This window comes from Rhinopithecus bieti, unplaced genomic scaffold (genome assembly GCF_001698545.2).
Source record: "Rhinopithecus bieti isolate Rb0 unplaced genomic scaffold, ASM169854v2 scaffold_9581, whole genome shotgun sequence".
Lineage (NCBI taxonomy): Eukaryota > Metazoa > Chordata > Mammalia > Primates > Cercopithecidae > Rhinopithecus > Rhinopithecus bieti.
This window is the reverse complement of record NW_016806413.1, coordinates 1,559,565-1,586,819: the sequence shown is the minus strand read 5'-3', so window position 1 is coordinate 1,586,819 and position 27,255 is coordinate 1,559,565. Positions and strand designations below refer to the sequence as shown.

The window sequence follows — 27,255 nt, the reverse complement described above, 5'->3', positions numbered from 1 at the left end:
GTCTCGCTCTGTCGCCCGGGCTGGAGTGCAGTGGCCGGATCTCAGCTCACTGCAAGCTCCGCCTCCCGGGTTTACGCCATTCTCCTGCCTCAGCCTCCCAAGTAGCTGGGACTACAGGCGCCCGCCACCTCGCCCGGCTAGTTTTTTTGTATTTTTTAGTAGAGACGGGGTTTCACCATGTTAGCCAGGATGGTCTCGATCTCCTGACCTCGTGATCCGCCCGTCTCGGCCTCCCAAAGTGCTGGGATTACAGGCTTGAGCCACCGTACCCGGCCGGGAAAACTCTTTCATATCCTTGTATTTGGGGACACTTAGGATTATACCCATATACATGGTTTCCCTCAGGTGATGGCTGTCCCGCATGCAGTACTAAATACTAGGCCAACAGGCCTCTGCCTGCCAGTGTGTTTGGTCTCCCTGAGGCATGCGCATGAACAGAGATGCTGTCTGGACTAGTGGTTGACATGTAATTGAGTTGGGAAAGCTGCTTTCCTTTGGGATGGATGAATAATAATAATCCACCACCTGAACCGGCAGGAAATGGAGCCCTTTGAGACAAGAACTAGCTCAGGCCCATCATTATCATCACTACCGCACTGTCCCTGGGGCTCACAGAAACAAAATCTGTATGGTCAGTGTCTAGTAGCAGTGCTTTCCCTCTCTTAATTTAAACACACACGTCCCACGTACTGAAACAAGCCACAGAAGGTCTTTATCAAATAATGTATTCTCTTGCTTTGCCCATACAAGAAAAGGAACAGAACAGAGGGTTTAATACCAGGGTGCACAAACATTCAATAGCCACGTGCGCAGCTTGGTATATTCAGCTAAGTCATCGAGCAGAACACTACTGCTTTACCCACAGATATTCACCAAGAGGCACTTGCTGCGGCCTGAAACAGGCTTGTCCAGCTTTTCAGGAAAAGACGCACCTCGCCCAAGCAAAGTGAAGGCCATTTCCGTGCAGGTTCCTGGAATTGGATGTGGCTTTAATTTGAAGTCCACCTAGCTCCAGCACTGTCTTCACTGGGAAGCCCCATCCTGACCCAACCCTCCAGCATGCTTTCTGCTCTGATCATCTGGTCCCAGTCTTCAAGGTTATCTGTGTCTTTTAAACCAGATGCCAGGTTTCCCCTAGACCAAACCCCTCCCACAGCAGGCCCAATGAATGTATATATCCATGTACTTATAGTATCATTTAACCAAGACAGATGGGCTGTGGCACAGGTGTTGACCCCTCTTCCCCAGTCAGAATTCCACAGAACTCTGAACAAGGCAGAGGTCTACTTCCTCATCCTTCCCTGGCGCTCCTATTCTCCAAATTCCCAAGGTCCAGGGGGAACATGCAGGTTATGGCCATGCCAGGGCCAGAAGAGGAGAGTGTGGGCTGGTCAAAACAAGCCCAGACATACTCACGGGGTCCGTCAGCATGGCCCGGCAGTGGGAGGCCAGGGCCAAGAAGGCCAGCAGGTTGAACACAATTCCGTTGATGATGCTATACACGTAGTCTCGAGATGGAATCAGCATGACAAAGAGGACCACAAACTCTGCATAGAGGACCAGAAACCACGTAACGATGGCACAGGCGATGCCACAGCCGTCACGGATAAACCACATGGTTCCCACAGGACCAGGGTAAGGGGGTGGGACACACTTCTCCGGCTGGAGGTATTCTGGTTTCCGCTCAATGTCTCGGAAGTGGTGGGTGGGGATAAGCATCATAAGCTATTCTGTCCATACTGGCATCTGAAAGAGAGAGGAAAGAATCCAGAAACTTGGTGTTGTCTTGTCATTAAGGAGGTTTGACAAAATTACTCCCAAAGTGAGCTGAGATTACCTATCTGCAAACCCCTATGTGCAAAGCCACCTAATCACCTTGTTCATTTAAAACATGAGTCCTCTTCCCTGCTTCTGAGAGTCAATTTAGCCTTCTTGAAACAGGACCCTCACATGACAGATAATAAAAAGGAAGCCTCTAAAGGGTAAATGCCTTGCCCAAGGTCAGCCAGAGCAGAAGCAGCAGACACAGCCAATTTATGTTTTTTTTGAGACTAGGTGGGGTCTCACTCTGCCACTCAGGCTGGAGTGCAGTGGCCCATCTTAGGTCAATTCTGCCTCGACCTCCCACCTCAATCTCCCAAGTACCTGGAACTACAGGAATGCACCACCAAACCTGGCTAATTTTTAGTTTTTGTTTGTAGAGATGGGGTTTCGCCATGTTGCCCAGGCTGATCTCAAACTCCTGAGCTCAAGTTATCCGCCCACCTCGGCCTCCCAAAGTGCTGGGATTACAGGCATGAGCCATGGCACCTGGCCCAGCCTGGCAATTTAGAGGTAGCACTAGAACCTAGGTCTCTTTGGTTATTAGAGATCTACTGGGTGGACAGTGCCTCAGTAGATATGTTCAAATTTTGACTTAAAAGAAGAGCCAGAGAGAAGGGGAGTGAGCTCAAAGATGTTTTCCTACCACCTGGCTGTGGGGTGCTTCATGTGCCTTTGTTTCCTCACCTGTGAAAACACCTACATTCCAGCCCTGGCCACCTCCTCCCAAGATTGCTGGTATGAGGGTTGAGGGAACTGGTGGAAGAGCTTGTGATGAACGATATAGATCACAACACTCTGTACACCTCACAGGCTATGCACATGTATTTTCTCTAGGAAACACATCCATTCCTTCAGAAACAAGTGCTGAGCAAAGCACCCTTTCTCTCTAGAAGCTGCAATTCAAGTCTCTGGAGACAGCAATGAAATAACTAAGAATCAATGACTAATGTCTATCCACAGCATGTGCTGCAAGACACAGAAAGCATAGATTTCCCTTCTCTTCTTCTTTATCTTACCCTCTCTGGCCTGTTGCACCACCAACCAGGTTTCTCAGTTAGAAACTGCGATGGCTCAAGCGCCCCACCAGATGTAGGTGCCATGGAAAAGCCACCCATAGCACAGGCTACATCACAGGCAGGGAATATCTCTGTCTTGAGAACTCAAGTAACTACAGAGCAGAAGAAATCATTCAAAAGCAGCACTGGCCATGTATGCTTCCTAAGACTATGGCTCTAAAGGGCAAAGGCAGGCTTTCAGTATTGTTATGAATAGTAAGGACATGTCCAAAAAGTTAGGAGGGCAGACCAGTAACTACTATTCAAAATGACAGACATTCTAGAGTCGCAAGTTGCACAGACTAATAATGAAGAATAAGGACAGGGCCACTCCTCCCAAGGTGGCAGAGAATTAATGGCTGAAAGGCAGTTAAATATGCTATTACATATTTGCCCAAAGGAACATTGACTCAACAAATACAGTTACTATCACAGTGACAAGAAGTCATGACACATAGAGATAGAATAACCATCTTGGTCGGGCGCGGTGGCTCACGCCTGTAATCCCAGCACTTTGGGAGGCCGAGGCGGGTGGATCATTAGGTCAGGAGATCGAGACCATCCTGGCTGACACGGTGAAACCCTGTCTCTACTAAAAATACAAAAAATTAGCTGGGCGTGGTGGTGGGCGCCTGTAGTCCTAGCTACTTGGGAGGCTGAGGCAGGAGAATGGAGTGAACCCAGGAGGCGGAGCTTGCAGTGAGCTGAGATCATGCCACTGTACTCCAGCCTGGGTGACAGTGCGGGACCCTGTCTTAAAAAAAATAATAAATAAATAACCATCTTAAGTATAGTAAAAGTCTTGGTTCCTGGTGGTCCATCAACTAAAATTTTCTAACAGCAATCCTGTGCTCTCCAGAGGACAGTGACAATGTAGTCCTGCCAGAGACAACCTAAATGCATTAAAAGATGCAGGCCCCCCTTCTGAAGCACCAAACAGGGCAGTAGAAGATCAGAGATCAGGGATGTCTGGGACCTGACCTGTGCCCAGCGAATTCTAAAATTACAAACTCTGTTCAAGGAAAACCAAAGAAAAGCTGATATCACACAATGATTCAAAAGCTGACTGAAGCTCTACATTTTGACAACCTCAAGTTGCAAGCGTTCTTTTGGTTTTTCCTACTGCCATACAGATTTATATTTATATCACCTGTGTTCTCACAATTACTATTTAAGCCCAAAACCAATAATGTTTTGTTGGACCACAGCCACATCATTTGATTATAAATTGTCTCTGGCTGCTTTTGTACTACAATGGCAAGAGTTGAGTAGCTGTAACACACATGCCCTAGATATTTACTCTCCAGCTCTTTAAAGAAAAGTTTGCTGACACCTGTTTCCAAGCAGTTGTTGGCTATCAAATAAATAAGAGATCCTGCTTCCCTGGCAGAACAGCCTGGTGTGATGGAGATAGTCAGTTACAACTCACTGTCCCACCCACATCTGTGATGGCAAAACCTCTTGTCATCTGCAGCCTGCGGGCCACTTCCCCATAACCTGTACACTCTATCAAACTGTTATCATAAATGGTATGGTTTTCATAAATGGATAATCACTGAAAATAAATTTTAGAGCAATTCTCCTTAGATTACATTATATTCACAGAATATTCAGAGTGGTTGCATTCTATCCTTTGACAACTCCTCATTCTTGATTGTATTTATGACAATGATTTGATTAAACAAGAGTTATGTTTCATGTGCATGGTTTTGTTGAGGAATAAGCCCTTCCACACAAGTAACTTTCTAGATAAATGTGACTTGTTTCCAAGCAGAAACACACTTTAACCATTTGGATGGTTAAGATGGAAATCTTAAAACAGAAAGGGAGAGAGAGAGAGAAGGAAGAAAGGGAGGGAGGGAAGGAGGGAGGTAGGGAGGGAGGGAGGGAGGGGTATTATAACTGTTTGTGCCTTAAGCACAATAATCAATCATTTCTTATTTAGATTTATTTAGAGTTATTACCAGGAACATCACCTACAGGAGTGTGTTAGGTAACGATGTCCTCAGGGCTACTGAAATTCACTGGGTCTCAGCTTCACATCAACTGGCTTGCTCAGACTGTTATAACTGCCATTCTGGCATCTCTGTATATGATCCTTTGTCTTCCTCCTCCATTCCTGCCTACTCATTTGTGTGTCTATGGTCACCAATCATCCCCACACATCCTCTATTTACTACTGCTAATTGGCTGTGGGCTAGAAAAGCGAATAAACTAAGTCTTGTTAGATTTATTTGCAAAAGGGTAGTCATTTTGGGTAATAGGCCTTCAGGGAACAACTGCTAAGCTCTTCACCACATAGTCCTTGAGGGGAGGAGGCCCTCCCTTATTAGCCCAGTGACTGGCACAGAATAGCCACTTAATACATGGGTTGATTAAATGAACGCATGAGCTTTGTGATCCCAGCCTCTTAGAGGCATTGTCTGCTTACTTTCAGGACTGTGACCATATTCTGGATGGTGGAGAGTGTGTCAAGTAGGACCAAGAGGTAAGTGGACTGACTCTTACTCAAGTAACCAGAATGTTCTCTCCTCACACAACGTGGGACCAAAGAGTGTACAGAGGAGCTCTGTTTTCCCATGATCCTCACTGGTGAGTGAGAACCTGTGATTTAGGAAAGGACCAAGCCAAAGGTGTACCTGGCAGGGCCAGACACCAAGTCCTGACCTGAAGGGCACATTCCACACTTAGAATTTCAAAATATCCCTATCAAAACCAAGAAAGGCATACTGCTACAAAAGGTTGCTTAACCCCAGATCTCCCAAAAGCAACAAAAGTAGCTTTCAAATAAGGATTTGTTCCTTAAATTAGCCAACTGAAAATCTGAGAAATTTGGCAAAAAAAAAAAAAAAAAACCAACCATGAAACAAACTGTATATGTTCCCTTTATCCTGCCCCTAACAAAACAAAAAAGGCAAATATAGACCCCTTTTCCTTTTCTATTTTGAATTAGAGAAACTCCAATCCTTAGGGTTGAGCAGTAGACCTTTGCCAAGGACCCACCTCCCTACAAGTGTCCTTACTTCCAAGGAGCTCTGGGACAGGGCCCCGAAGATGGGCCCTAAACCCCAAACCACCCTGTCAGCACATGCTCTCAGAGGGGCAGCCTCCTCTAGGTCCCCCTCCCTGTCTCCTTCACCCCGGCCCCTTGCCCTGTTTGCTCTTCTCTCTTTATTCAGTTCAACTCAAAGACATTCATGGAGCAGTCACTAAATGCAAGGAGCTGTGCAGGGGGCTCACACAAGAGGGATGATGCGGACAATAATCTGTGTGTGCTGCCCTGCTCAGGCCCTGCCAGTTCCCTTCCCCAGCTCCCAACCTAATAACACTAGTCTTATTTGCTTTTTTCCTACTATCCTGCAAGTCCCATTTTATTTAGCTCTGTAGCCTAGTGTTTGGTATATGTGCTCAAATCAATGGTTCCTGAGTGACTGGTCACATATATCAAACAGACACACCCACAATAATGCTAACACAAAGGTGACTAATGAATAGTACAAAAAAGGGGCAAAGAGTACCAGAAAAACCCGAACACCACAAGCAACAAAAACCCCAACAATCATAAGTGAAATAAATAGACTTTTTCATGGTAAGGACTTCTGAAGGGGTTGGCTCTGAGCAGCGCCTGGAGCCAGGTGAAGCATACTGCTTACAGAACGGCAAGGGGGGCCGGGTGGGCCTGGCAGGAAAATTGGTGGTAGTAGTGGGGAACGGGAGGGGCAGGATGTCCAGGGCTCTGTGTGTGTGTCTGTGGACACATGCAAGCTTTGTAGGGAAGAGAGGAGGTGATTGGAGATGAGGCTTCATAGGTAGGAGAAAGTTGTGTTTTAGAAAGTTTTTAAATTTCATCATGAGATGGGATTTCATCCTGAAAGGTACTGGTGAGCCATAAAGTTTCTGAGGAAAGTTGTGCGGGAACAGTACTCGTGCTGTGGTTAGGCCACTCTGGAAGTGACAGGCAAGACAGATGAGAGGTCTGAGTCCAGAGGCCGACAAGTCCAGGGAGGCACAAGGGCAACAGGCCTGAGTCTCATTTTGGTGGTCTTAGGTTTTCTGTTCCTCTAAGTGGCTAATAGTTTTCCAAGGAAGATCTAGAACAATGATCATTTTGTAATTTGAATTATAGTAATTTATATTGAAGTTTTTTGGCTAAGGGTTTTATAGCATGAAAAGAGTTAACGCCCCATATATTAGTATTCCATGTTCAAAGTAATTACTCTTTTCATCTGATAGAAGAGTTCACTGAAGCCCAGAAAGGCAAAGGAACTAAGCCTGGGGAGGGGCAAGGGTAAGGAAGTCACAGGAGAAACGGATCCACAGGCCCAGAGGTGTTCTGGAGTGACCTAGTGCCAGCAATCCTGATAAGATGTGGCATCAAAATGATTATCTGAGCTCTGTGGGGGGCAGTGTATGGGAAGTCGAAGGAAATCAGCTAGTATTCCTTCATAGAATTCTAGAAATCGAAACCAAGAAATGCCTGAAATTAGTGCTATTCTAAAAGCAACAACAAGAACTGCTTCTGGTCCAGAGAATTGCCTCCAGATCTATATGACAAACGTGCTTCATTATACCTGATCACAAGTGTGCTCTTCCACTAACCCACACCGACAGACAAATATATTCAGTGAAGTGGAGTCTGGGGCTCCATGAGCCCCAGGGACTGGGTTGCTGGGTCAGCCTTGAAGTACACCACTTATGCCTCAATCCCCATGCTCTCTCTCCATGGTAGGCAGCTCAAAGGATTTGAACATGGTGGTGCTAATGCCAAGCTCTCAGGCCCCATCCCACTGTGGCACTTCATCGGGTTGGCCAGGATGAACTGGCCTGGCCAAGTGTTGACTGCTAGTGATGGGCAGAATCCAGCTACAACATTTGCTGAGTGAAGGGAAAATCCCTACAAATATTTATCATGTGGCAAAAAACCCAAAACAAAACCCTGACCTACAGTCCATGCTTTATGGACGGGGTCAAAGCATGACTGTCACATCAAACATAGAAGTTCTCTACTGAATGTATTAATGCCACTGTTCTCAGTCCAGCAAGTGTCCCCAGGACCCTCATCCTCTCAGATTGCCAAAAAGTCCTATTCGCCTGCTTTCATAAGACAAGATCCTACGCTAAAGTCATGGAGCAGTTCTGCCAGATCTAAAACCAAATCTTTGGAAGCACCTCAAAGTACTTTGTGAGGATTACTTTTCAAAAACACCACATCCACCCACATTCTCACATCCACCCGAACATTCATGCACTTGTGAACAGCATACATCTTGAGATGGTATAAAGTAGCATCAACAAAGGGCAATTAACCATTGGAGCCTGTATGAAATAGCTGTATACAGACTGGTTTAACAAACTCAAAATCAGGTGCAATGATCTCCCCTTGGCTTAGAGATAAGAATTATCTAAACACTTAACACAAAAATTGAGGGATTAAACTTTCTGGGTCCCTACAAGTAGGAACTATAAAATTGAAACTCAATTTCATCAGCTTCTTAGCAGATGTCATGAACATCAGCAAAATAGTAGAAACTCTAAAATAGGATGCTTTTGGCTTAAGCCAAAATTTGTTTCAAGTGAATATGTGACAATTTAATAAATCTAGTATTATGCTAGACTGCTGTTGAGGGCTGGTCTGATATCCTCTTGAACTTGTCCTAAACACTGAATTCTCACCTAAACTAATTCTTACCACAGTTAAATAGTTCAGTCTACCCTTAAACAATCACTTAAAATGTCCACTGAAAGAGGGTAGCAGTTTTTTCTGATATGTCTGTAACTCTCAGCTGAAATCCACCCTAATCAATATAACATTAACCTTCTATGGTATAAATCGTACAGTCTTAAAAACATGGTGTTTGTTTCTTTTAGAACTTCTCACATTTTAGAGTCATAGTCTTCAAGTATTCACAAGCAAGCCCTGCAACCTCAAAGATCAAATAAATGATCTTTGCTTTAGAAGCTTTAGAAACAAAACTGGTCAAGTAGAAAATTAATTCACCTGCACTACAATTACCTTAATTTGTGTAAGGATCCAAAAGGACTGTAAATTTTATGCCCACTTTTAGATGAGTCTCAGAAAACAAAGAATGAACCATGAATCACTGTTTGAAATATTTCATTAAAAAATAGGATGAGTCACTAAACTTTTTCAAAAAGGTAAGGGTGTGGTATGAAGCCTAACAGAAGAAAGGTGCCTTATCTTCTGCAGCACACCCTGCTAGCCAAGGAAAGTGTCCAGACAGGCAGAGCGAGCTGGCCTGTTTTATAAGATCTTTACTACCAACAAGTCTACACTGTTTTTCTCTCTACAGCAGGGGCTGTCTCCCTCTGCCTGCCTTTTGTCTCTGTCATACTCAGCCTTCAACAAAAAATGAACGGAAAAAAAAAAGTAAAATACTTTACCTCCAAGCCAAACCTTACACATATTACAGTTCATTGAGGAAACCAGGAAGTGATCAGTAAACTGAAATTTCCTTCTTGCCTCATAACTGACCACCTTCTTACAAAACCCATTCATGCACACACTCAGACTCCTACCAATGTCCTTCATTTCAGAAAACAGTCTGGGATTTGGATAGCTCATGGAGGCTGACAGTTCTTCTACTTACTATAATTATTTTATTACAATTGGCTATTTTGCCAACTCCTGGCTTTACTGATCTACTAAAAAACAATATGCACCTGAACCAGGTGCAGTGGTTCACATCTGCAATCCCAACCCTTTGGGAGGCTGAGGCAAGAGGATCACTGGAGCCTAGGAGTTAGAGACCAGCCTGGCCAACATAGTGAGACCCTGTTTCTATAATTTTTTTTTTTAATTGGGAAAAAAAGACACACCCATATATAGTGTGACATAATAAATGTCACAAACACTAGAGCTCTATAGAAGACACCACTCATTTGGGTAACACGTTCTACTTTCCCTTTTCATGGCTGTCATTTATACATTGCAATGAAAAGAAAAATTGAGACAACTTTAAAACAAGACCACTTGTAAGAGTAACTGGTTAAAAAAAATCAGAATTTTAGAGCTGGGAGAAATATTAAAGACCACGTGGTAGATTTTAGTCAAATTTTCCTGTTTCACAAATGTGAAAATTTAAGTCCTTTTGACATTTTGTCGAAAACTTATGTTTTAGGCAAAACATGCAGTTTGTAAGCCAGCAGGAGCATCTTCATAAAGGCAACAATAAATGACTATTCCAGCTACCCAATGAACACTTGTCGATGACAGTGACACTCTCATAGTTTGTGAACTCCTTTGTAATCCAGTGCATTATCTTATTTGACAATGAACTGCCTTCTGGCCTCTGTGAGGGTAGGCTCCAGTTTTGCTTGATTGTTGCTACAGAGTGGGATATGCTGAATGTAGGGTGGGGTCCTGATTCTTTCCTGACCCTCACTGAAGGTGTCACCCCTGCCTCCATCTGGGCACGGGGCTGCTCGCTACACATGCCTCTCCCTGTTTGATTCTCACATCTACTCTATTTTGCAGGTATAAATTGCCCACTTCCCCATCCTGCTTTTAGAAATGAGAAAACTGAAGCATGCCTACATTCATACCTCTAGGAAGTGGTGGAGACAGGATATACTTCCAAAGTCTGCTCTTGCCCCAGATCCTGCTTTCACTACTTACTACAACAATTAAATTTTGTCTAATAACTAGAAAATAAAAAGGGGAGGAGTATTGATGTTTCCATCAGTGACCTTGGGTTACTTACAGTTTAGCTATCTTGTCCACACATTGTTATGCAGAGGTGGCATTATCAGGTGGGCTGTATGCAGGGTTTCTATCAGTGACCTTGGGTTACTTATGGTTTGGCTATCTTGCCCACACATGGTTATGAAGAGGTGGCATTATCAGGTGGTGCTCACAGGCCACAGGCCTGAACATAAGCATTTTGGGTTCTAAGGTGGGGCCCTGGCTGAATACCAGCCAACATTTAGGATACTAGTCCTGTCCTAACCTAGGAGGCAGGAAGGCCGTGAAGCCTCAGCCAGAAGAGTCACCCTAGGATTGAATCCCTAAAATCTGCTTTGGCTGGGAAATACTTCCTATGGTGCCAAGTAACAGAATGCTGCTTTTTGTGAGAAAAAAGCGGCCCCCCCACCCCATGCTAGGCAGAGACCAATCGGCAAAGGTTCCCACCTGAGGATGTTGAGAATGGCACCTGGGCCCACATTGTGTCATGTGCAGCCACACAGCCACTGTGACATCACTTAGGCCAGAGCTTGGGTGTTTTTAGGGACTAAAAGCAAAAGTGCTTAAAGAAATCCGAAAGACTAGCTAGGAAGGGAGAGAACCAGTTATTGCAACTGTACGAGGTACTAGGGATCAAAAAGGGGAGCCATTTGACTTTCAGGAATCTGCTGATATCACTTATTCCAGGCACTGTAAGTGGCAAATGCAAGAGCAGAGCCCTGGGAGAACCTGGGACCACAGAAAGAAGGCTGTAATGGGCTCTGAGAGAGAGAACACAGCCCCTGCTTACCTGGTGAGGGGCTCTCCAGCCATTCACCAGAGGGCTTTGGAAATAGATAGGAGGCTAGTGCTAAAGGGAATGAAGACTGGGCTTGGAATCAAGAGGCCAGAGTTTACTCCCAATCCTGCCACTTGCTAACCTCACGATCTCGATCTCAGGCAAGACAGTTACCATTCTGGGCCTCAGTTTCTTCATTTGATAAAACAAAGGGGAAGATCACGCTGATTGCTAAGGCCCCTTGCAGGGCTGAGATTCTATGAGTCCTCCATTCTCAGGAGCAACTTCAACATTTTCTTTGTTAATATCTTGGATTTTATTTTTTTTTTTTTTTTTTTTAACCAAAAGCTTTCCTTAACCTCTTTTCCTGATTTGCTAATATTCAAAAAGAAGCCCACTAGTAACTATCTCTCTTAGCAATTTCCCGGGCATGTTTAGTTTTTTCAATCAAGTACAGCATACAATTACGACTTCCTTTTGTTCATTTAATTCTTTTCCAGAGTGAAAAAAGCACTAGCAAAATATATCAAGTATAACAAAGTGGTAAATGAAAGAAGTCTTAAAAACTCCAAGTTAAACATGGCCATTTTTCAATATTCAAATATGTGCCTATCCAGGATCCATTCTGAGTTTTAAAACCTGGCAAGATACTCACTTGAGGGCAAAATAAGACTTAGGTAAACTGACTTGTTCAAAGTCAAAAAGCAAGTTAATAGCAAAGCCCAAATCTTTGAAATAAGATGCCAGGAAGTCTTTCCACCATAGATTGTTATCTTCCTAACCAACCTGTCTTTCTAGATTCTCTGCTACTATTTCTTGGTCTATTTCTTAAAGTCTTCACATATTGAAGACTTTACTGCAACAGGACTGTGGCCAGAACTATACTTGTCCCATTAGGCTCACCTTGCTAAGGTAAGAAAGTGATCTAACCCAAAGGCATTCCATCTCCACTGACCTTGAATAGGAAATACACATTCATGTCTTGCCAACAGTTCAAGCATCAAGTCAATATATACTAGGAAGGCTATGGTTTGGAGGAGACTATGAAATGATGACATTTCCCATGCATTCCAAATGTATTAGGATGTATGACTGAATTAAGTGGGACATGCACCTGGAGCCTTCTCACCTTCACAGTTGATAGCCATGAATGAACTGGCCATTTGTCTCTGGAAATCTGCTTCCGAGGAGGAAAGCAAATGATTTTTTAAAATGCAAAACAGGAAGGAACTAAAGGCAGCATGGCATGAGCCTCATTTTTTCCCCTAGCAGGTCAATATGGAGACATCACCCCTCCACTTCTACTTGAGACTTTGTTACTTTCCATGGCTATTAGGGCGTGTGTGTTTAAATAATTCCACATTTGGTAATCAGGATCTGTGACCCCCTTTTCTCAAATATGCCCTAATGAGACATAGGAAACATGCTGTCACTCTCCCAAAATGAAACACACATGAAGACTGTATAACCTTTCCTCTAATTAAGAGTAAGCTTTACCCATGTATTACTAGCAATTTTTCTATCACTGTAATCCCAAGTTATAATGTCTAGAAGACAGATGAAAACCTGCTGGCCAGACTATGATAGTATTCTTTACAGATATTCTTATTTCTATCATTATTTTATTACTTATTATTATTTTATTATTTTTTAGCGATGGGGTCTATGTTGCCCAGGCTGGACTCAAACTCTGGGGCTCAAGGGATCCTCCCACCTCATTCTTTTAAGACAAGGTACAGGCAGGACAAAAGTAAAGTGTTTAAAGGAAACAGATCTACAGGGAAAACAGTAACTCACTTTGTACATTTCGAGGGTGCTGGGCTAATGGTGAAAATGCAAAGCAAAAGGCCTAAAATGTGGCCATGTCTGCTTAGGACTGGGGATAAAAGGTTTCCTACTGGGCTTTTAAGAGCTCTCTGCAGCTGAGCACGGTGGCTCATGCCTGTAATCCCAGCACTTTGGGAGGCCAAGGCAGGCAGATCTTTTGAGGCCAGGAGTTCGAGACCAGCCTGACCAACATGGCCAAACCCAGTCTCTACCAAAAATACAAAAACTAGCTGGGAGTGGTGGCACACACTTGTAATCCCAGCTACTTGGTAGGCTGAGGCCCAAGAATCGCTTAAACCCAGGAGGCGGAGGTTGCAGTGAGCAGAGATCGTGCCACCGCACTCCAGCCTAGACAACAGAGCAAGACTCTGTCTCCAAAAAAGCTCTCTGCAACGTCAGCACCACAGACTCAGCACTGCCCTGAAGCTCTTTTGTAACTGGCTTTTATTGGTTTAATTAACCAAGGCTGGGTGGGACAGATTTACTCTACCTCTGTAATGTTATTGCTGCCGGCTTGTGGCTAGCAGCAGCTCTTACCTTTTGTATCTGATACCTGGCCTGCACAATTAGTACCTTATTATAGGCTGGCCTCTCTTCTAATTGCCACATGTCTCAATTGAGCACTTTATTTTATTGTCTTGTTCATGCAGTAGTTCAAGGTCCTGGGCTCCCCCACTGTAATAAATTCTAAACTATTGTTAGGCAGGTGCTATGTTTTGAGTTTCTTATCTCTTTATGCCCGTAAGAACACTAGGGACTCACAGGCATGCAAACACTGACTGACTGAAGAGTTTCTAGATATCCTGAGTATGGCATACAGTTGGAATCTGGGTCTCCATGCATGCTACTCAACCCTAGTATCAGATCTATCAGCCTTCTTTGCCATTCAGGGCTCTCTCCTTAGCTATCTGGAGTTAAGCTCTATTCTGCTCATATATAACCTTTTGCCTTATTTAAAATATTGGGCTGCAACAGACACAGCAAAGTCCCATCAGCACCACATTCCATGTTCCTCTAGAAAAATGATTCAAGAGATATGAGTTTATGCTTGAACAGACTTCTTGCTTTTGGAATTAAGATTAACTATATAGTTCATGGGACAGTTACCAATGCCATAACAAAATTGGGACTTCCTTCACCAAATACTCTGGTGAATGTAATAAAACTTGGGGGGAGGTTGTGTAAGGTGATGGTTAGGAGTGTGGGCAGGAGAGCTAGACTGCCTGGTCTCAAGTCCTGGTTCTGCCATTTACCAATGATGTAAACTGTGACCCTAGTTAAGGCATTCAACCTCTCTGTGCCTCATTTCCCAATCTGTAAAATAGGGATAAAAATACTTGCATCATAAGGATGTTGCAAGGACTGAATAATTTTTTTTTTTTTGAGACGGGGTTTTGCTCTTGTTGCCCAGGCTGGAGTGCAATGGCGTGATCTCAGCTCACAAAAACTTCTGCCTCCTGCGTTCAAGCGATTCTGCCTCAGGCTCCGGAGTAGCTGGGATTACAGGCAGGCACCACCACGCCCGGCTAATTTTGTATTTTTAGTAGAGATGAGGTTTCTCCATGTTGGTCAAGCTGGTCTCAAACTTCCAACCTCAGGTGATCCACCCGCCTCGGCCTCCCAAAATGCTGGGATTACAGGTGTGAGCCACCTGCGCCTAGCCTGGTTAATCTTTATAAAGTGCTTAGAACAATGCTTGGCCTACAATAAGTACTATGTAAATTAGTGTTGAAAATTAGGGTATACTGGCCGGGCGTGGGTGGCTCAAGCTGTAATCCCAGCACTTTGGGAGGCCGAGACGGGCGGATTACGAGGTAGGGATCGGACTCCTGGCTTACCGGGTTGAACCCGTCCTCTACTTAAAAATACAAAAAAACTAGCAACTAGCGGGCGAGGTGGCGGGCCGCCTGGTAGTCCCGGCTTCGGGAGGCTGGAGGCCAGGAGATGGCGTGACCCCGGGAGGTGAGCTTTGCAGTGAGCTGAGATCCGGCCACTGCACTCCAGCCTGGGCGAAGAGCGAGGACTCGTTCTCAAACAAACAAAAACCAAAAAAATTAGGGTATAAGGTTTTAGAATACACAAACCTACAGAATAGTATGCCCCAATTCATTTATTCATTCAATAAATGAATCTAATAGTGATGGAAAAACAAGATGGTTTAATACTGTTCCATCCTTGACTTCTTGATTTTTTTTTGGTTATCGTATGTTCTTTGATTTACTTCAATACACTAAAAAATAACTCTGAATTTATGGATTTTAAAGATGTCCAATGCACTGTTACAGCAAAGGTGATAAAAATGTTGTGGTAGCATTTAAGCAGATGATTGTGAAGACTGTCATTGTTTCAGTAGACAATTTAAAAAGGAACATTCTACTGTTTACATCTCCCTTAGCTACTTAGCCTCATATATAAGACATCATTCATAACATTATTTAGCAAATACTGCAGACCCTTGTCCAGTATGGAATTCCTGTCAATTGTGAGGGGATGACAGTTCAAATACATGTTCTATATGAAAATCTTTATATAAAGATGACTCCATGGTATCTGAACTCAGGCTTTTCTTCCTGTGTCTTTCTGATCTGTCCATTTGCTGTCACCTCTTAAATCCTTAGTCTCATCAGATATCCTAGTTTCTAAAATCCCACTTCCAGCATCTCTCCTTTCTGAGCAATCTCTAGCACATCTAGAAAATATCATTTATAACATTAGCGATCTCATGTTATCTTATCACACACAGCTCCTCACACAGAACCCAGCTGTCCAACCACACACAAACACACTTATGTGCCACAACAGGTGGGGCACCTGTGCCTTCATTAGGGAGGAAATCCTTCTGGCTTCACCTCTTTCAGTTTCCCTGGAAGGCAAAGTCCAATCCTGCAAGCTGTCTTCCTTTTAGGTGCCCCTGTAGAGAATTATGTACAGACATAAGAAACATCTAATGTCCAGTCTATGAAGAACTGATCATCAATTTTGGAGCTCAGCAGTTTAATGCTTAAGAATGTGAGCAGGCACTTCCTCTCTATAACCTTATCAGACGACCTCCCAATCCCACTGTGCTCACTGATGCCACCATCATAGCTCTAATCACCATGATCTGTGGTTATGTTGGCCCTGGAGCCTTCATCTGCCCAGGGAACTTCTCCCGGCATAGTGTGTTTTACTTGTCTTGTGTTCTAGAGGTAAAGCCTGTCTATAGTAGGCTCCCAATAGTTATCTGAAACTGTATTTGAAGCCATTATCTGATAATACCAACCTTTTTTTTTTTTTTTTTTTTTTTTTGGTTCATCAAGCTGATTAGGGTTACTTTCACTTTTGAGAACAGGGAGGGTCCTCAAAAATGGAACATCAGGAAAGTCATCAGACTTGCTTTAACCTGCCCTCCTTGCTTCAACTAATTTGGGTTAACTTTCTCCCATTTATCCACACGGCGCCTTTAAAACTTGCACCATACTTGTCCGCCCCGCCTTAATGAGTTCCTTTGGTGACCCCAGCTTCACCTTGCAGATATCCTCTCCAGGTATCCAATACCCATACTCCCACTCGGCCATCTCAAGGGGTTGGGGTTGGCTTTTTTTCCGGCAACTTGCTCTCCCAGTGATCACTGCCATCAAGCTGGGGTTTCCAGTTCCCGCTAGGAAGCGTCGGGGACGTCCGGGCACTGCGCACCTCGGCAGCGCCGGTTACCAAGCGCCTCCTCCCCCCTGTCTGTGGGACAACGCTCTGGTAAGCACCCCAGGCAAGAGGTCCCAGCAAGGTACTGGGTGGGACAGCGTTTGGTCATAGACAGTGAGCGAGCCAGCGAGAGATATTCCTGGGTGGAGGGGTGGGGATGCCTTAGGACTAGTGTCCCCCACTCCTGGACCCTTCCCACCGAGAACTACCTACAGAGGGCTGCATCGCCTCTCCTCTCCTCTTCAGTCATCCTAGGGACTAGAGAAATGGAGGAGAGAAGAGCGGGGAAACAGAACCCCCGGGCCAATCACGACGTCCGCCCCTCCTTAGTCGGGGTCTCTCGGTCTCTCGGTCTCTCTCTCTCTCTCTCTCTCTCACACACACACACACACACACGAGCTCCTAAGTCAACTCCAGCTCTGAGTAACTACGCCGCACGCCTCTCCCACTGGGAGTCCCCCGGCCAGTGTGGCTCGCCTCACCCCAGCTTCTTCACCCCAACCCCGGTTTCCCTTCCCAACTGACCGTGAAGCCGGAGGCAGTTCCCCAGTCCCAGACCCCGGTGGGGCTCCCGCCGCGGCCGCCGCTGCCTTCCCCTGCAGTCCCCAACCCGGGACCCGGCCTCGGGCTGCGGCGATGGCTCCTTGGAACGAGGCGCCGCGGCTCTCTGGACTCGGCCAGACACCGGGCGGCGCGCAGGAGAAGCCCATCGAGCTCCCGGCAGTGGCGGCGGCCGCGGCTGCAGGAGCGGCCGCCGCACAGGTTGATGACGCGCTGACGCGGTGGGTGGGACGTGGGGGCGCGGTCCAGAGGAGGAGACGCGCACAGATGACGTGCGGCTCGCGGGGCTGTTCGGCAGCATGGCGTCCGTGGTGCTGAGCGAGGCGGAGAAGGTGTACATCGTGCACGGCGTCCAGGTAGCGACAGCAGCGGCGTTGGGTCGGCCGCCGGGTTCAGCCTGGCCCTGCGGGTCGCGGCCTTCCCTGGGTTTGCCAGGGAGGAGGCAGCCGAGCTGCGGCGACTCTCCGTTTACCTTGTGATTAAACGGCTCTGCTGCCGGCATTTGCAGTTCAGAGCTGGCAACGCGGACGTTTTTAGGACTGTTAGCGCATTTGCAGTTTTGCGGGTCTATAAGATTCCGAACCCAGGCAGGAAGCGTTGGGCAGTCCCGGAGGCCTTTTCTTAGTGAGAGAGCAGCGCCCCCAGGGCCATCCATTCGGCATTCGCGCACATAACTGGTCCGAGCCTCAGTTTTATCTTCGAGGAAATGGGAGTTTGGAGGTGGGCTTCTGGCCTGCTTTTCCTCACCTCGTGGTTAGGAGGCGCATGCTAGGTGAACGCACTTTGAAAATACAAATTGCGGTACAAATAAAGGAGGAAGAGTTTTTAAAAAGCGGCTAGGACGCCTGTAATCCCAGCACTTTGGGAGGCCGAGGCGGGCGGATCACGAGGTCAAGAGACCGTCCTGGCCAACATGGTGAAACCCCGTCTCTGCTAAAATAAAAAAAAAAAAAAAAAAAAAAAAAAAAAAAAAAAAAAAAAAAAAAAAAAAAAAATTAGCTGGGCGTGGTGGCGCGCTCCTGTAGTCCCAGATACTTCGGAGGCTGAGGCAGGAGAATCGCTTGAACCCGGGAGGCGGAGGTTGCAGTGAGATCGCGCCACTGCACTCCAGCCTGGGCGACAGAGTAAGACTCCGTCTCAAAAAATAATAATAATAAATAAATTTTAAAAAGCCGGTAGGCAGCCGATAGCATAAGTGCTGTTTCCATTTTGCCAATGGAGAACTAAGATCTCTAGGCAGCTGTAACCTAATGTCCTCTGTGTTCTATATTAAACCCCTGGTTTTGACCCCTCCAGAATGAGGGTTGAAACATGTTGGACCTGGAAACGAGCTATCCCATATCCTCTTCTGGCTCTGTCTCCACTTGTTAACCCACGGTGTGGTCCTCCTATCAGAGTTCTTCATCCCATCCTTGGCAGAGTTCTGGTGACAGCCCGTACCTCTTTTCCTCATGCCTTTCTTCTGTCAGTACCAACTGCAAAGTCAGTGGTCCCGTGACGTAGCCATCAGATTGAAGCAGCCAGCTATCATTAAAGTTCCACAACGTGAGTTAAGGACATTTCCATTTAAAAATCGTGACCTACTGTTATCTTCCGGGCCCTTTATATATGAAGAAATGCCAGTATTTAGCTTATTAAGCCTGGATAATAAAGTCAGAACTCACAGTTGCATATTTTAGTTATAATTCAGGATTAGCAATAGTGGGACATATGTGTGTATTACTCGGTAACGTGTTATTTGTGTGTGAGGGGGCATAAAAATGCCCAAAAGCAATTAGATATGTCTTTCCCTGCTATGTTTTTGTATACGCTTTGTTCAGGTGATTTTATCCTCAAAGTATGATTTTTAGGCACACATTAAGGATAACCATTTTCCTCTAAATTTAAAAACCTTTGGTTTTCTTTCTTTGTTACCGCAGCTTAGCGTGATGTACTAACTCTGTCATGTGTCATATTTTCTCTCACATTTCATCTCTGAAAGTGGCACTGAGGCATGGACATATCTGTAACTTCAAGGTTAGAGATTTCTCCCCAGCATCCTTAATTCCCATGGCAGTTCATTAGCTATCCAGCAGCAGAGTCCCACCATAGTCATAAATCCTTTATTACTTTATAATGAGTAATAAAATCATTTATATTTATAACACACCTGTTATTTGCTGGGTGCTGTGGGGGAAGAAAAGACTATAAGCCTCAGTTCTGATCCTTGAGATGCCTAGGATCTAATTTGGGCAAAGTTAGTTAATTTTATTTACCAACATATATCTAGCCCCTGGCATGTTATGTGGGAAGCAGTAGGGATGCTAAAACATGGTTGTGAAATAAATGAAAGATAGGAGGGAGACAAACAGAGAGTAAAAGTGAATAAAATAAAGACAAAGGTAATAAGATCTATGCCAAGGAAGTGGTATAGTTAGTGGAGGTTGAAGAAGTTAAAGTAAACCAGGGGCCCGGCATGGTGGCTCAGGCCTCTAATCCCAGCACTTTGGAAGGCTGGGATGGGAGGATCGCTTGAGCCTAGGAGTTTGAGACTAGCTTGGGCAACACAGTGAGAGCCCATCTCTAAAGAAAAATATATTTTTTTTAAATAAAAAGAATTCCAGGGACTTGTAATGCTCTGAAGGCTTCCCTAAGTAGGTGGAATTGTTCCCCTAAATCCATGTCAGGGATTCCTCCTCTGTATCTTCAGGACTCAGTGTTCATTCATTCAACACAGAACTGAGCTAGACTCGGGCTAAGAAGGAACCTGTCGTTATATAGCTCTCATACGAGAAGGAAGATGCAGAAATTATAAATGTGGCTAGGTGCAGTGGCTCAAGCCTGTAATCCCAGCACTTTGGGAGGCCGAGACGGGCGGATCACGAGGTCAGGAGTTTGAGACCATCTGGCTAACACGGTGAAACCCCGTCTCTACTAAAAAATACAAAAAAAAAAAAAAAAAACTAGCCAGGTGAGGTGGCGGGCGCCTGTAGTCCCAGCTACTGGGGAGGCTGAGGCAGGAGAATGGCGTGAACCCGGAGGCGGAGCTTGCAGTGAGCTGAGATTCAGCCACTGCACTCCAGCCTGGGCGACAGAGCGAGACTCTGTCTCCAAAAAAAAAAAAAAAGAAATTATAAATGTACTTCAGTGTTTATATATTAAATTGTACTAGTGCTATGAAGGAAAAAACAGGGACACGATCTAGACTGGGAGGTCAGAGGAGGCTTCCCTAAGGAAATAGCATTTGAACTGAGCTCTCAGCATGACTGAGAATTAAGTAGGCATGAGTGTTCCAGAAGGAAGGGATGGTGAGTCTGTAAATCCTCAGGTGGAGGACATGTGGAGCCCAGTGGGTGGGCTGGGGGAAATGGTGGAAGATCAGCTTGCACAGGTGGCCAGGAGTGCAGTCCTAGAGGTCTTAGAGTCTCAGTCATTCCCTCGTCATGGATCTTGGAAGGAATAGCCTGTTGACTCCTCTGTATGGGGGACCCTTAAGGCATAGCCAGTGTCTGGCACTTGGTAGGTTCTTAGTAGCATTGAATGAGTAAGGTAAGCTTTAAAGGAGGAATTAGTTGGATGGTGTTTTTGTTTTTTAAATCAAGCCTCCCTCTCACCAGTACCATGGACATATTTGGCCACAGTTGTTGGTAAATGCTCAACTCTGTGTATCACAGAGCCATGCAGAGTAATGGGCTTCAAATCAACGTCTTCATAAGGGCTTATTAATGTTGGCTAAAAATATGCCATATTTATAGAGGAGCAAAACACAATTTACACCATTCAAATAAAGGCAGGATGCAGGTGAATGAGCCTACCATGAATCTCCACTGATTCAGTTCTGAAATCTCGTACACTTTTCTTGCCTTGGTTATAGAGTGCCAGCAGTGCACTTTAAGCAGTGCCTGCCTGGACTCCTGTTGCTTGTATAGTCCTAGTCATTTTGTGTTTTACTTTTCATCCTTGGTCCAGTAAGGTCCGTTTCAGCTTCTGATGTCGCTTTCCCTTCAGCCTTTGGTTCTTTTGCTATTTCAGGGAATGTTTCATCTTGTTTTGGTGATAGTTAGAAGCAGTTGAAATTAACCTCATGATGTTGTGTTGAGGATTCAGTTGCTAGTAATGGTAACCAACACACTGGCTCAAGAAAAATAGTATGGATTACAAGGCTGCAGGTGTTTCTCCAGGAATTCAAGGGCACTTGGATGAGCAAGGCTGTCCCTTGCTAATCTCTGCTGCTTTTTTTTTTTCCCCCTCTTTGCTTTGTTTTTGTCTCCCTGCAGATTAGTTTTCTATTTCTTGGGCCAGTGGTAGAAAAAATGTGGTTCCTTCCCAGCTCCTCTGTAAAAGAGACCATTCCTTCTCGTTCAGTTCTGAACTCATGTTTCCAAGAGAAAGAAACTCTAGTTCTTTTTGGGGGTTGAGGGAAAGGATGGGCAGAATAATTAGGCTCAAACATGGCCACTAGAGGATGTGTCATACTTGGGAGAAGTCAGTTTGTGAGAAGGGAGGGTGGATCATTTTAGTTTTTGGCAGAAAATGGAACCCACTTCAGATAGTTCAGGAGACTTTTATGATGGGATTCTAGAGCAGTATGGATGGGTTTCAGGGAACCAATAAGAGATGTTGAGGAGCCCCAAGACAAACAACTGCTGGGAGTGGCTACTGCCCCTAGTCTGAAGGGGCCAGGGGAGGAAACAGTATTACCACATTTCAGTGATAGCTGAAACTGTGGAGGAAGGGGCTGCCCAACATAAGTCATAGTCTTGGATAGATGCAGGCAGTATCAGAAATGTGGCCCCTAGATTGGGGGTGAGGGGCACCCGCTGATCTGGTATCTTCCATTGGACAAACCCAACCAGAAGGCAGCAAAGGGAGTCTAGGTGATACAATTTGAGGTGAACAGATCCACACTCCCAGGGGAGAGCAGAGAATCAAAAAGGTTGATTAAATCAATGTTTTGATAAATAATTTGATTGGTTTCTGTTAGGTTCTCTTTCAGCCTTTGAAGGCTATTTCCCATTCTTATTAGGTACATATTATAATTTTTATTTCATTGAATATTTACAACAGTTCTGAAGGTAAAGTATCTCTACAGATGAGGAACTGAGCTTGGGCGGGTTGAGTCACTTGTCCAAGGTGACACAGTAATTGAGTGGTGGCACTGGGATTTAAATCCAGATCTGTCTGATTGCAAAGCGCATACTTGACTCTGAGGCCACCTTCCTGCTGCAGTGAAAGTCATTGTCTTCCATTTCCTCAGTAGGGATCCAGACATCAAGGCGGGAGAGAATCTTTGCTTCCTCTACCTCCTTTTCTTTCTCCTTTTCTCTGAAAGTTTGTGGGGAAATAGGAAGGGAAAGAGAGAGTTCTTTTTTTTTTTTTTTTTAAAGTTCTAGGGTACATGTGCACAACGTGGAGGTTTGTTACATATGTATACATGTGCCATGTTGGTGTGCTGCACCCATTAACTCGTCATTTACATTAGGTATATCTCCTAACGCTATCCTTCCCCCCTCCCCACAATAGGCCCCGGTGTGTGATGTGGGAAAGAGAAAGTTCTAATTGACACCTCCCACTCCTTGATTTTTCTAGAGCTTAAATAGTATGTGGCATATACTGCTGTATTGTTGTTTTGGTTGTGTTTTTCCCACATTGATTATAAGTTCCTTTAGAACCCTATATTGCATTTCTTTGTATAGCTTTTGTCTCACTAGTATTGTAAATTATTTTCTCTGCCCATACTATGCAGAACTTGGAGCAGACTTCAGAATTTTTAGAATCTAGGATTTATCCTCTTTTATGGCTTAACTGGCTAGATATGTGTTTTCTTCATCCATGAGAAGCCATTGCTAACCTCCCTCTTAGTCCAGGAATTCTGAAGCCTTGAAGTGCATTTTACTCACCTACAAAATACAGAGTCTGAGGCTTTACCCCAACATCCTGAATCAGACTCTCTGGGGCTGGGGCCTGAGAATGGACATTATCATAAAGTGTTCGGAAATTTGGGGGCAGCCACCAGACATTGGCCCATGGGCAAGCCACTGACCAGAGATGTAGGAATCTCTGCTCTCTCCTGCTGAAGTCGTATGGTTTCCTGCCTCTTTCTGAATGAGGCTTTGGAGTCAGACTGAGCAGGCACCTTCACCATTTACAATAAGTGATTTTACCTGCATAACTGAGCCTGCTTCCCCTTGTGTAAAATGGGGACTTAGGCACCTGGAGGTAGAATGGGGTTGTGAGGAATGTTGAGATAAGAGATGTCAAGCACTTGGGCTGTGGTCAACACAGAAAAAAATGTTGGCTCCCTTTCAAGTTTGTTTTTCCATCAAAAGTGTGACTTTGTCCTAAACCATCCACACTAGATCCCCAACCTTCATAGTGACCTCATTAAAGATTCAGCCTGTGGCTCTTGAGAATTAACCTCTTTTGATTTGAAGGAATCGGGATTTTTCAATTATCGCAAGAAAAGGGATAGGCCGGTTGCAGTGACTCACACCTGTAATCCCAGCCCTTTGGGAAGCTGAGGTGGGAGGATCACCTGAGGCCAGGAGTTGGCGGCCAGTCTGGGCAACATAGCAACACCCTATCTCAAAAAAAAAAAAAAAAAAATTAGGTGTGCAGTGGTGTGTGCCTGTAGGCCTAGCTGCTTGGGAGGCTGAGGCCAGGGGATCGCTTGAGCCCAGGAGTTGGAGCTGTCACTCCAGCCTGGGTGACAGAGGGAGACTCTGTCTCTTAAAAAAAAAAAGAGAGAAAGAAAAAAGAGAAGGGGGATCTGTGGCAAGAGCTGGAAAGTCCCCAGACAGCTCTGAGGTACCACCTCTCATGGGCTCTGTGGATTATCTCATGACCTGTGTGGCTGTATGACTGTCTTTATCTCTAGTGACACCTCTGCTTTTCTTTGCCAAGATTTATCCCTTCTCTGCAGGTACTTGCTGTCCAGCTTCCCTTCTTTGTAGAATCTGCCTCTGCCCAATACCTTTACTTTTATGTGGCCTCTCTGGGCTCCTCCATATCATGACCTGTCAGCTCTTTAACTCCTTTCTTCTCTCAAGTGTTTCTCAGATCAGAGATCAGATTCCAATGAGAGAATCAGTTTGGTCTGCAAGTATTTCATGCCAAACAGAGCTGGTCACCGTTTGGATTATATGCCTTTGGTTCAGGCACATACCCTGGTCCTGGCTGTTGGGGATGGATGGTGACTGTTACGTGGCCTTTACAGGACTGTAGGCATAGTAAAGCTTTCCCACATTCAGCCTACTGAGTGCTATGGCCATGACCTGGACATTAAACTGGCCCTCATAGGTTTGGACCTGGCCGTGGCAATTGACTAACCCTACCACAGGGCTCTTGGAACCCTGTGAAAGCCATTTTATTGTATGTTCTTGGCTGTTGAAGGGAGTTGTAGCCCAGCTGATGGCTTCCATCTCTTTTCTGTGGATCTTGCTTTCATTGTAAGCATTGTTTAGGGTTATAGCATGCAAGAGGGAGATCAGGGCCTCAGCCTGGTTTTCAACTGTGAGATAGAGCAGTCAGTATTCAGTTGCTGAATCTGGGCATGACAGAATTGGAGCCGGCCCCCAGGACTCTTGATTTTTAGCTCTCTGCCCTTTCTGTTTACAGACCCATGGCACAGAAAGGTTTATGCCCAGACACTGCAAGGTACAGCCTTATGGAGCCATATCCTTTCAGAGGAATGCCTGGCTACTCAACAGGGTTGGAAAGTCAAACAAGGATCAACACCTAGTTTTGCCTGCTGTGTCGTGGGCCCAAACCTGCAAAGCTAGACCAAATGTGGTCCCTTTCCTAAGCGGGGGGTCACCTTCTAGTAGGGGAAGGAATTTAGTCTCACTTTTCCTCTAGGAATCTGGAGTATTAGACAAGTCAAAGCAAAGTAATGAGGGGTTAACATAACCTCAGAGGACCACTTTGAGTCTAAAATCCTTCCAGGTGTGTCAGATTGGTAGCGCCAACTTGTCAGTTTCTATTAAGAAGTAATAGGACTGGGCTTCCTGGGTGTGAGGGAAAGCAGGTCTGGGCTTAAATGTCCTTCCACTCTGTCACAAACAGGAGATTGAAACTTAGGTGCCTCCATTCTTATCTGTAACCTCTCTCAGGGTTGTTTTTGAGGATGCAGTGAGTTAATGCATGCCCCCAGAAGCAGGGGAAGTGAACTGCTTTGGGGAGACTCCTGTATGTTATACTGAAGGGCTCCCTTAAATGCTTTATGACGTTTCTGTTCTCTTGTAACTCTGTAAGGTCGGGGTTATCCCTACTTTCTACTGAAGAAACAGGCTTAGAGCTATTGAGGTCAAGGTCGCAAAACTGGCATGTGACAGCAGAGATTTAAGTATAATTTGGAAGGTGACTGTTTCCACCACACCACACCCTACTGGTAGGGTTGTTGTGATCACATGGGTAACAGCTATGAAAGTCACCAAGAGCTTTCCTGGCATCTAGAAGCCCTTGATCTAGAGGCACATCAGTCTCCTCTGCTGAGAAGGAGGGGACACCACTCCATGCTATTGACATCTCTTGAGTTTTAAAATGGAGCTTTTACCTCAGGGTAACTCCTATTTAAATGTTCACACATGGATTAATTCCTTTGCTCCTTACTGCTGCAGATAAATAAAAACTGTGGTAGGGCACCAGGCTCTGAGCTAGGCCAGGCAGGTTTGGACAATTTCCTAAGCCTCTTATAAAGAAAACTGGATTAAAAAAAAGTTGCCCTGGGTACAGTGATTCATGGACTGGTTTGGTTTTTGGTTTGTTTTCCTTCTATTCTTTTTTTCTATGGAAAAAAAATATGCATACTTGGAAAGGAAAATGTGTAGCTTTTCATTTATCTTTTACTTATCACCTGAACCTTCCTCCAGGAGGCAGAGAGTGAATTAAAGGCTGGAAAGGCAATGTCTGATGAGGCTCAGTTTTCTGACAGCCCACCAGCCCCATCCTGGACCAAGTACATTTTCACTACAAAGAGGTGAGACTAATCTTTCAGAGCAAGTGATATGTTAGAAGCAGTAGTTGGACCAGATGTGGTGGCGCATGCCTGTAATCCCAGCACTTTGGGAGGCTAAGGCAGGTGGGTCACTTGAGGCCAGGAGTTTGAGACCAACTTGGGCAACATAGCAAGACCCCATCTCTACAAAAAAAAAAAAATTAAAAAAATTAAAAATTAGCTGGGCATGGTAACATGTGCCTGTAGTCCTAGCTACTCAGAGGGCTGAGGTAGAAGGATTGCTTGAGGCTAGAAGTTTGAGGCTGCAGTGATCGCCACTGCACTACAGCCTGGGTGATAGAGTGAGATCCTGTCTCAAAAAAAAAAAAAAGGGAAGAAGCAGCAGTAGTAAATCCCGTGACCTTGTGGCCAGCCAGTTCATCCTATGAAGGAGGTCTGTGCTGAGTCCTTTTATGAAGTGAAGAGACCCTTTAGAATGCAGTGGACTGTGTAGCATAGGTTACTGTGTAGCAGAGGTTAAGAGCTCTGACTTGAGGCTTAAATGCTACTTATTGGCTGTATGAACTTGGGCCATTCATTTGACATCTTTTAACCTCAGTTTTCTCATTTGTAAAATGGAATGAATAACACTTATAGGATTTTTGAAAAGATTAAATGTGTTAACTATGCAGTATTCCTTGCACATTATCTGGTATATAGTAAATGCACAGTAAATAGCAGCTGCTATTATTTATTGCAAATAATTGCAGCCATTTTAATTTATAGATCTGTAGAATTAGAGAATCACTTTGAGACTAATTTAATCTCCATCTTTTACAAATGAGGAAACTAATCCAGAGGGGGAAGGGGCTTGTCCTAAGTCAAGTGGCTAGTTAGTGCCAGGAGCTGGCCT

General features: G+C 44.9%; 2 protein-coding genes across 23 annotated transcripts in view; one reads left to right on the top strand and one right to left on the bottom strand.

Moving 5' to 3' along the window:
• ZDHHC3 (zDHHC palmitoyltransferase 3) overlaps positions 1-17,635 on the bottom strand; it is a 64,430-nt gene extending 46,795 nt beyond the window's left edge. For 11 of the 18 annotated variants that reach the window (XR_001886409.1, XR_001886410.1, XR_001886408.1 and 8 more), the window contains exons 1-3: positions 17,393-17,635; positions 1,413-1,746; positions 874-971 (exon numbers count right to left, since the gene is read on the bottom strand). Coding sequence is in view for 14 of the 18 variants with exons in the window: in XM_017876266.1 (XP_017731755.1) it covers positions 874-971; positions 1,413-1,722 (408 nt within the window). In the remaining 4 variants the exon portion in view is untranslated. Of the gene's footprint in view, positions 1-873; positions 972-1,412; positions 1,747-10,600; positions 11,023-15,997; positions 16,098-17,392 lie in introns of those variants that run through there. The other 7 variants (XM_017876273.1, XM_017876275.1, XM_017876276.1 and 4 more) reach the window with 4 other exon arrangements.
• EXOSC7 (exosome component 7) overlaps positions 16,649-27,255 on the top strand; it is a 37,004-nt gene continuing 26,397 nt past the window's right edge. For 3 of the 5 annotated variants that reach the window (XR_001886413.1, XR_001886412.1, XM_017876282.1), the window contains exon 1: positions 16,649-16,918. Coding sequence is in view for 2 of the 5 variants with exons in the window: in XM_017876282.1 (XP_017731771.1) it covers positions 16,664-16,918 (255 nt within the window). In the remaining 3 variants the exon portion in view is untranslated. Of the gene's footprint in view, positions 16,919-17,677; positions 17,785-27,255 lie in introns of those variants that run through there. The other 2 variants (XR_001886414.1, XM_017876283.1) reach the window with 1 other exon arrangement.